The sequence below is a fragment of the Barbus barbus genome, assembly GCF_936440315.1.
Source record: "Barbus barbus genome assembly, chromosome: 14".
NCBI classification, from domain to species: Eukaryota; Metazoa; Chordata; class Actinopteri; order Cypriniformes; family Cyprinidae; genus Barbus; species Barbus barbus.
This window is the reverse complement of record NC_136742.1, coordinates 28837697-28848197: the sequence shown is the minus strand read 5'-3', so window position 1 is coordinate 28848197 and position 10501 is coordinate 28837697. Positions and strand designations below refer to the sequence as shown.

Below are 10501 nucleotides of genomic sequence, written 5' to 3'. Positions count from 1 at the left end.
GTAACATAAATCATAGTTCAGGGCCTTCCTTTTGCTGTTTAATCTGATACTTCATTCTATTAATCATAGTTTCCACTGTATATTTCAATCTCCTGCAATTTTATTTATGATGGCTATTTTTTCTGTGCACAGCAGAGATAAAAATGAGCTTGGAGACATATGTGAGAGACATAATCAAACAAGTTCTTAATTCCTGTGAAATTAATTTAATGAGTAAATGGAATTCACCAGAAGAGCAAATAATCATCATCCAGGAAAACCAAACAAACTTTCATTCACATTATCTGCAAACCTCGTATGGCTGAATTTGCATTGAAATTATTGCAAATATTGACCTGTTAGGGTGACACAACCCTGCACTACTGTTTGAGCACTGACATCCTTCAGAATAATGCATGCAAATAATAGCAGTTATTAGTATACACTCTCAAAATGCCTTCATGAAAAACAATGAAACACACACACACACACAGTGAGCACGTCAAACAGTGAAAAACCACTCCAGAGGATATTCTCTAAAATACATCTGAAACATAGTATGCCCCTTGAGCTCCTGTCCAAGGCAAATGCACCAAATATATCTTTATTATATATATTTTTTGAGATGTCATTTGTACAGAATTGTAAAGATGAGCTCAAACCACGTATCAGCTTTATAAATATTTGAATAAATTCATGAACAAATCAATGCATAAAAAAGAATTAATATATATAAACTTAAATTTAAATAAAATAAAAAATCATTTAAATGAATAAATAAAATTTCAATGAAATACAGAACATTTAAAATTAGGGTGCAATTGTAACACTTTAAATACCCCCAAATGACCAGGAGAAATAATTCATATTACCGCAGGGTTAAAGTAAATTTTTGAAACTTAAAAAATACAAAAATATGAAAAAACAAACCTGACCTATCCTTTGAAAGGCAAAACCAAAGATTTGTGGATAAGACAAAGCGAGAAATATCTAAGATACAAATGACTGATGTACCAGCATAAAAGCAAATATTCATATGCAAGGATATGGAGCAGTCCAGTGGCTTCTGCCATTACAAAACCCTTATTAATTATATAATCTACATATTCAGAGTCCGATCATGTTCTAAGGTGAGTTTTGTGTCTATTTTTGTCTGTATCAGGCACTGTATGCCAAAGACTGATAATCCAGACCACAGCCCTTCATAAGAGTGATTTACATCACAGTCTGAGAGGATACGACTTACACTGAAGTGAACACCTGCAGCGTACAGGAAGATTGTGCTTTCGGCTCAAACCAACAGCATGTGGATTTTTATCGATTATGTTCAGAATGGCTTACTTCCATACATGCAGTAGATTATACAGTACAAAGTAGGCTAATTTTCTATATGCATGAAATACACACATGACTTTTTTATCTCCTCTTTGACTAATTTGTTTGTACTGGCAACCATTTTGTCAGATAACTGGATTAAAACTATAAAATAACCATTGTTAATATAGATAGACAACTAGATGCCGCTTGTTTAATTTAACATGCGATGTGATGAGGCCATGTGATACAGTAACGCATTTATCGTTGCTCACTTCATACTATTTCACTTATTAAAAAGTAGACAGTATATACTGTGCAGTACTCCATTCTGAACATACACAGAGAGAACAGAATAATAAACATCTGTTTTTGTTCCTTCAGACAGCATGTTTAAATATTTTACTTAAATATATAAATAAATGTATTTCATTAATTAATGCCCCGTTTACACTGACAGTCAAAAAGCGGTTGTATGCAGGCTGTAAAACTATTATTTATATGTGTTTATATACATATATATCAAAGTTTGGAGTCGGTACGATTTTGGAGTTGGCACTATTCAGCAAGAATTGATCAAAAATAACAGTAAAGACATTAATAATGTTACAGAAGATTTCTATTTCAAATAAATGCTGTTCTTTTGAACTTTCTATTCATCAAAGAATCCTTAAAAAAAAGAAGTGTATCACAGTTTCCATGTAAAAAGTGAAGCAGAAAAACTGTTTTCCACATTGATAATAATCTGAAATGTTTCCTGAACAGTAAATCAGTATATTAGAATGATTTCTGAAGGATCATGTGACACTGAAGACTGGAGAAATGATGCTGAAAATTCAGCTTTGAATCACAGAAATAAATACAATTTCAAAATATATTCAAATAGAAAAGAGTTGTTTTAAATTGTAATAATATTTCACAATTTTGTGAAAATGTATTTTTGATCATATAAATTCTTGGTGAGCAGAAGAGACATCTTTTAGAAAAAAATCTAACCCCAAAAAACCAACAACAAACAAAAATTCACATTCTGGAAGGGACACAGTATTGAAATTGCATCAGATTATGAACATGATGAACAAGTATTTTTGCATCAATGAAACTCATTAAATTAAACACAAAATCACACAACACAGTGAAACGCTCACAACGACATTAACTGCTTCTCCGTCTTGCTCCATTTGGATCATCTTCACTCTCATTGGTAGTTGCCATTGAAGCTCATTTGCCTGACGTTAAAGACATGCCCACATTGCAACAACTTTCGTGCCGGAAACCAGTCTGAACGCCACTTAAAGCTGCAGTTCATATGCTGTTAAAAGCCACCGTCCTCTTCTGGACCCCTGCGGGACAGAACCACCTGCCTACGGGGGCCCCTGAGGTGCGTGCCAGAACCCTCTGGAAGCCCTTGTCCGCTCAGTCCGGGCGCGGAGGTGTAGCAGGGTCCCGCTCGGCCCAGAAGCCCCCGGACGAGATCCCTGTGCAGCCCGCCGTCTGTGGAAATAGGGCTCAACTCATCTAGAGTTTCCAGCCCGGCTCCAGAACCGAAACCGAAGGGCGTCTCGCGGTCCAGACGCGGGTTACTGGAGCTGCTGGGGGATTGTGGGTCGGCGCTGAAGTATAAAGTGGAGCTGGATTCGGTGGGGCAATAATTGGGTTCAGGACTATCCCCAAAAACAGACTTTCCCTCCGGCGAGCTCCGCTTGCACTCGGACTCGGGCGACTCTAACGGGCTCTCCATTTCGAGGCTGTCGTCCACGTCGTCTTCCTCTCTGGCTTCACTCACACTCTCAAACTCCTCCATGCAGTCGGACAGCGGCGCCATTGTATCGTCCCGGCTTTCCGAAGAGGACACGCACCCGTCCTCCATGATCTCTCCCTTCCGATCCGCCACCAGTATCCCGGACACGCCCCCCGCCCCATACACCCCGTTGATCTTAACCGGGTCACCGGTTTTCAGGGCGAGGCGGATGAGCAGCCAGTGATGGTGGCGACACTCTCCGTCCGGCTTCACGCCACAGCTCCCGGGATGCTCCAGAAGAGAACCGGGGATCCCAGAGAGGGAGAAGGAAGGATGAGAGGATGGGAAGAGGATGGGAAGAGGGGCCGGAGGAAGACTTTTGTCCCCCAGAGAGAAGGACGAATCTCCCTGCTGAAGACACTCTCGGCCCATGTGTGCATGCTGATGCAAACCCAGAGAGATTTCAGTGGACTTGGGATGCAGGAAACGATAGTACAACATCAGGGACGTCAAACCTGAGAGAGATAGAGAGCAATTCACTTAATTTAGCTGAAAGAGATCAAATGCAAATGTTACTAGAGGAGGGCAGTTATAAATCTATAGCAACTACACTCTTAAAAATAAAGGTGCTTCAAAAGGTTCTTCAAGCGATGCCATAGAAGAACCATTTTTGGTTCCACAAAGAACCATTCAGTCAAAGGTTCTTTAAAGAACCATCTCTTCCTTACCTTTTTATAATATGAAGAATCTTATTTCACCACAAAGAACCTTTTGTGAAACAGAAAGGTTCTTCAGATGTTAAAGGTTCTTTATGGAACCATTTAGACAAAAAGGTTCTTCTATGGCATCATGAAGCACCTTTATTTTTAAAAGTGTACATTCATATTTGAACTGCACGTTTAGAAATGAATTACTTTGGTTAGAGTTTTTTAAAGAATTGTCTATGTAATTTATAAGTTAAGTTTTGTAAGTTAACTTTATATATTATAAATCACTTATAATTTTTGTGAATCTTTCAGGAGACAGGAATATTTGTATGTAATATAATAATATAGTTTCTTGCTGAATAGATCCAAACAACTGCATAACAAAAAATATAAAAGGGTAATGTTTTAGAAAATCTAAATTTTTATTTAAACACTACCATTTAAAAGTTGGAGGTCTTGTTTTTTTTAAAGAACACAAATACACATTAAAATGACTTCTATTTCAAATAAATGCAGTTCTTTGAACTTTCTATTTATCAAAGAATACTAAAAAAAAGTATTACGGTTTCCAAAAAAATATTAAGCAGTTTTTGAGCCGCAAATCAGCATGTTAGAATGATGGATCATTCCAATTTGTTCTGAAGGATCATACCAATTTATTAATATAAAATAGCATTTTTTACTTTTGTGTCATACCAGTTATGTTACACCCATAAAGATTTACCAAGTTAAATACATCCCCTGTTTTCTAATAAATAAAAGTCTTTTCCCCAAACACATTTAATTTTTGTGCAAATAATTTTTTTATTTATATTTATTTCATTTTTCATAATTTGACACCTTTCTAATGGAGATCTGTCTTTCTATCATGCACTCTCACACACAAACTCTCACCGAGCAGAAAGCTGCACAGCACAGCAGTAGGAACGGTCAGGCTATCCCATGATGCATCAGTCAGGATGTCAGATGCAGCCAATAGTAGAGTAGCATTTTCTAGCAGCATCACCTACACAGCACAGAAACAACACAGCTTTCACTCTATTGCTTAACGTAATAACTCCACCAATTTTTGCATGAACTATTCCTTTAAATCCATATTCTAATATACATTGTGCATATTCATATTCTTTAAAAAGAATCATATATAAGTTATATAAGCTATATAACAGTATGACAAAGTGTTTTTAATGGTGTAAACCAGGGGTGTTTAGCAGAGTTTAGCTCTAACCCTAATTAAACACACCTGATCCTGCAAATCAAGTCCTTCAGGCTCAATTGAAAACTACATGGTTTGTGTGTTGGAGCAGGGTTGGAACTAATGGTGCGTTCAAGTCATGTCGGATACATCGTATTGATGAGTTGAATGCACATGAACGCCACAGCAAAGTCGTAATTACAAGTGGGAAACTCAAAATTTTCTTTAAGCCCTGAGTTTCTGAGTTTGGGGTGTGTCAGTGAAAAAATGTGTTGGATGCAATGATCGCAGCCAAAGACTAAAGATATGCAGCGTCGGTAAAGTTGTTGAAATGAATAAAATGATTATTTTTTGTAACGTACAATGAAACTATACAAGTTACATATAGAAAATATTATATTATTGTATAATTATAATAGAATATATAAATATTCAGTTTACATCACCTTCATAAATTAAATAAAAACGGAAAAAGAAAAAAACACAATGATGCACATTCTTCATTCAATATTTTGTAGATGTAGAGTTTAAAAACAATTGTTGAATTTTATGTAGAAAAGTTAAATTGCCATCTTTTTCCGACCAATGTGACTTGAACACACCAGTAATAACGACTTGTCAATTCGTAAGTATGAACGTCCCAGGAGGACTTGAACGCAGCATAAACTCTGCAGGGCTGCGGCCCTCCAGGAACTGAGTTTGACACCCCTGGTGTAAACAGACCAGAAAAACAGTAAATGACACTGACCAAAACATTGTAAGCACAGATATTCTACAAATATATCTCATTCTCTCATAAGGACTGGAGATTGTGTGTGTTTCTACCGTGTAGAATCCCGCCATCCGGAAGCGGGACGGGCCGTCCTTCACGTTGAGAAACAGAAATACATGCACGCCTCCCAGAATGAAGTTAAACACGCGCCATGACCACTGACCCACATATATGTCAGTCTGCTGCGAGACCAACCACAGCGCAGCCATCAACCAATGAGACGCTGGGAGAAAATGAGATGCACAAAGATTAAGAGGCGTCTTATACAAACTGAGAGATGACGTCATAATATTATTGTGTTTGTCTAAGCTATTCACAGGCTATACATTTGGGGGAGATTGCACTTAATTGTCAATAAAATAATCGCACAATGCAAAAAATACCTGATTTTATCCCCTTTTTTGTGCAAACTTTTTTAATTTTATAATTTGGTGCAGTTTTCTTTATTTTGATTATAGCTTGCAATAACATTGTGAAATATTATTACAATTCAACATAACTTTTTTTTTTCATATATTTTAAAATGTAATTTATTCATGTGATGGCTAAGCTTGGTGCTCAAGAAAAATGTCTTATTATTATCAATGCTGAAAACAGCTGTGCTGCTTCATATTTTTGTGAAAAAACGTGATATATATTTTTTAAGATTCTTTGATGAATAGAAAGCTCAAAAGAAGAGCATGTATTTGAAATAGAAATAATTTGTAAGATTATAAATGTCTTAATAGTATTTTTTGTTAAAAGGAATGCATCCTACTTAATTGAAGTATTATTTATTTTTAAAAAAAATCTTACTGAATTTTACAAACAATGCAAAAAACAATCCTAAATACAGAGTGCAAAATATTTATGCATTTTTTCAGTATGTTTTTGGTGCACATTTTTTATTTTGATTGTAACATGAAATCATACATCACCATTCAAAAGTTTACTGTGACTTTTGAAAAAAAGTCTTTGCTGAATAAAAGTATTAATTTCTTTAAAAAAAAAAAAAAAATCTTACTGACTCTTAAGCGAGTCATTTCCTCATGAGATTCAAATGTTATAGCCAATTTACAAATAAAATCTGGGCATGCACATCTATAGAGCTGATGTGGCTCAGACTCACCCAGGACCCCGATGACCCAGCAGCCGAAGGTGCGGGTGAACAGGGCGAGGCTGGTGAAGCGGGCGGTTAACATGCCCATCCTCCACAGCAGCTGACATAGGAGAGCCGCCGGCGGCATCTGCAAATGCCCAGGACGGATCAAACAACAGGCCCGGCTGTAGAGCACCAGCGCCCAGGACAGCGAGAGCAAACACACGGCACCACATAGAGCAACTGAATAAACACACACACACAAGGAGAGTAATGTTTTTATCTGCAGTTTAAATGTTGCTCTTAGCATCACCAAACGGAATCGCATAAACAATGACTGTTTTTGAACAGCTTTCTATCTCAGGACTGACCTGGAGATGAGAGGCCGTATTCAGTAACGGTGAGAGCGTACGTCTGCAGAAGCGTCTGCGGTACAGTCATCAGCAAAACCTCCAGCAGACGCAGAGCAGACACGTCTGCATGCTGCATCACCTCCTGTGCATGCGACTGCGACGAGCCCTGAGCCGTCCATTCACACACACCGCAATCCCAAAACCTGACACACAACACACACATTACAACGAAGCTCACAAGACACAGTTTGTGAGGGAACTGCAGGGGATTCATGAGCTGATGAAAATGAAAAGAATAATTGACCCAAAAATGAAAATCAGCTGAAAATTTACTCACCCTCAGGCCATCCAAGATGTAGATGAGCTTGTTTCTCCACAGGAACAGATTTGGAGAAATTAAGCTTTAGCAGTGAATGGGTGCCGTCAGAATGAGAGTCCAAACAAAAACATCACAGTAATGCACAACGCTCCAGTCCATCAATTAAAGTCTTGTTAAAATAAAAAGCTGCATGTTTTTAAGAAACAAATCCATCACTAAGACGTTTTTAACTTTAAACTGTTGCTTCTGTCCTTAATCCATAATAACGCTTCCTCCAGTAAAAATTTCTGCTCTCCTTTCAGATCAAAATCCACTAATATATTTGTTTAGAGCTGTTTTGGACTGTTTTCACTTGTAAATGGTGCTTGATCTGTGCATATTATTTCTCTCCTGATTCCAACAAGAGGAACTTTTAACTGGAGAAAGCATTGTAAGACTTGTATTTTGTCCAAAAGCGAATGTTTGAAAACACCTTCAAATTCATTTTTGTTTCTTACAATCACACAGCTTTGTGGATTATTGTGATGTTGTTATCAGCTGTTTGGACTCTCATTCTGACGGCACCCATTCACTGCAGAGCATCCATTGCTGAGCAAGTGATGCAATGCTACTTTTCTCCACATCTGATGAAGAAACAAACTCATCTACATCTTGAATGCCCCGAGCTGAGTGCATTTTCAGCAGATTTTTTCTTCATTATCTATTTACTTGCATGTCATGTGACCATTAACCAACATCAGGTGCAAACATGCAAATGTGTCATTAAATTATTGGAATGAAATTATTTCTGAATGAAAGATTTCTTTAAACAGATGCACACACACCTTTTGAAGATGCCCAGGTGAAGTGTGTGCATGATGAAATTGTGGCATGTCCGTTTGTCTCCGTCGGCCCTGTACCACCTGAAACTCAACACCTGCACCAGTGACCCCGGCAACAAGAGGGCAAAGGTCAGTCCGGCCAAACACAGCTCCTCCTTCCACAGGTAGAAACCCACACAGCAGACCACTGAGGAACAATAGAGAACACGTGTTACCATCAAACATCTCCATCTGTGCACTTCAATATGCTTTGTGCTGTATGAGATTATCGCTACAATATTCAACATAAGAGCAGTGAAATGGGCTTAGATTATATCACAGTAAATCCAGGTGAAAATATGATATGATCAAAACAATTCTGTAAACTGTCATTTCTGACAGAAAAGTTTCGCTAGTAGATCAGGTGTTTTCACGGATGCCTAAATCTCTAAAGCTACTTTGGAACAATATCTATTTTAAGCGCATTTCAAAATAAATGTAATTATATTGAAAGCGTTTCTGTTCAGTTTTATACATTACATCTATGCAACAATACTCTAAAAGCAATTGTAGTATTAAAACAACTAAAAACAGATCCAAAACTAAAAGCTAAAACTTTATAAATACTACCTATACACATTTAAAAAATAAAGAAATTAAATAAAAATGACAAATGCATACAACAAAATTTCAAAACTTAACATTTAAATGAAAAACAAAAAATAAAGCTAAAATATTTATATTTATATATTATAAAATATTTATATATTATAAAAGCTAAATATTATATTTATAAAAGCTTTATATTTATTTTATAAATATGTTATAAATATTTATATATTATGAAATTTTATATATTATAAAATATTATATAATTTTATAAATATTTATATATTTCAAAAGCTAAAAATAAAGCTAAAAACTATTCAAAATATTAAAGAACAAAATGTACGAGTATAATAATGATTCTAACATAAAACTAAGCCAAACACCAAAAAAAAAAAAAAAATGTATACAAAAAATTATATTCAATTTTTCCTTCCTTCATATATTCATAAAATCACGTGTCAGGGTATTTACATGCTGCATGGTACTACCAAAAAAATCCATTATAGTACCATGGTATTATTTAAGTATTATTTGACAAGCCACAGCTGCATCACATGAACCAGGTCATCATTTAAAATGCAACCACTATTGAAATGCACCATGGTTTTGAACAGGTACCATGGTTAACAATGATATTTTACACCGTTATGAGTTCATGATTTGAACGTATTATGGATCTACAGTAGTAGTACTATGGTATTCTTTGGAGTACCGTGTAAATATCGTGGTATAAACACGGTAACGGTCGTCATGTTGTGATAATTGGGGTGCATCAGATGCACCTGTAATGCGGTGTAAGGTCACTCACGCGCCCCTCTCTCCGCCAGCAGCACGAGCGCGGACGCAGCGAGCAGCAGCACGCGCCAGCAGCTCGAGCACGCGCCGCATCCTCTCCGCTCCGTTACCGGCATCTCACCGACCGGGGCTCGGCGCTCCGCGAGACATCTTTATGTTTGTTGTTGTTGTCAGCGGCGGATCCGGTTTCTCCGTCGTCCTGTCAAAATATCTGACGTCATGCTTCTGGAATTTTAAAGAGACAGTAACGCGCATCCGATAATAAAAATGGTATATTTTATATAAATGGATGGATTTGTTTTATTATATTTCTGTTATTACGTTACATGATATGTAGGCTTACCTATGTGTGTGTGTGTTACTGTGACCCGGATGTTTACAAACAGATGCCGCTCTGTTGGACAACACAAGAGAAATGTGATATCAGCTGGACGCCTCTCTAACACACACACACACGCACGCACACACACGCACGCACACACACACACACATCTAATGTTTTTTGGGGTTTTTTAACGCCACATATGTATTGAAATATGTTATAGTCTATTTAATGGTTGTTTAAATAGCAAAATATTCTGAAAAACAGTAAGAATAAAAAAAATAAATCATTAAATAGCACAAATGGAAAAAGCATCAAAACAAAATATTAAACCACTCATTAATAAATTATGTACAATTATAACTTATAAAACACATGCCAGCTTTCAGGTATTTGACATTTATGAAAATACTCTTGCCCTGAGACTAGAGTTTCTGTTCAAATCTAACTTCAACAGCTGATTCTTGTCTGAATGCTTGTTTGCTTGCATTAACTGTGCTCAGTTGTTATTATACAA

At 36.7% G+C, this 10501-nt stretch overlaps 1 protein-coding gene across 1 annotated transcript; it reads right to left on the bottom strand.

Moving 5' to 3' along the window:
- Positions 1–2567: 2567 nt before the first annotated feature.
- Positions 2568–9805, bottom strand: xkr5a (XK related 5a). Its single transcript, XM_079434440.1, has 7 exons — positions 9676–9805; positions 8283–8466; positions 7158–7342; positions 6817–7029; positions 5762–5931; positions 4636–4747; positions 2568–3549 (listed from the first exon to the last, which is right to left on the bottom strand). The coding sequence occupies exons 1-7, from the start codon at positions 9776–9778 to the stop codon at positions 2609–2611; spliced, it is 1908 nt and encodes a 635-aa protein (XP_079290566.1). The 5' UTR covers positions 9779–9805; the 3' UTR covers positions 2568–2608.
- Between the last annotated feature and the right edge of the window lie 696 nt (positions 9806–10501).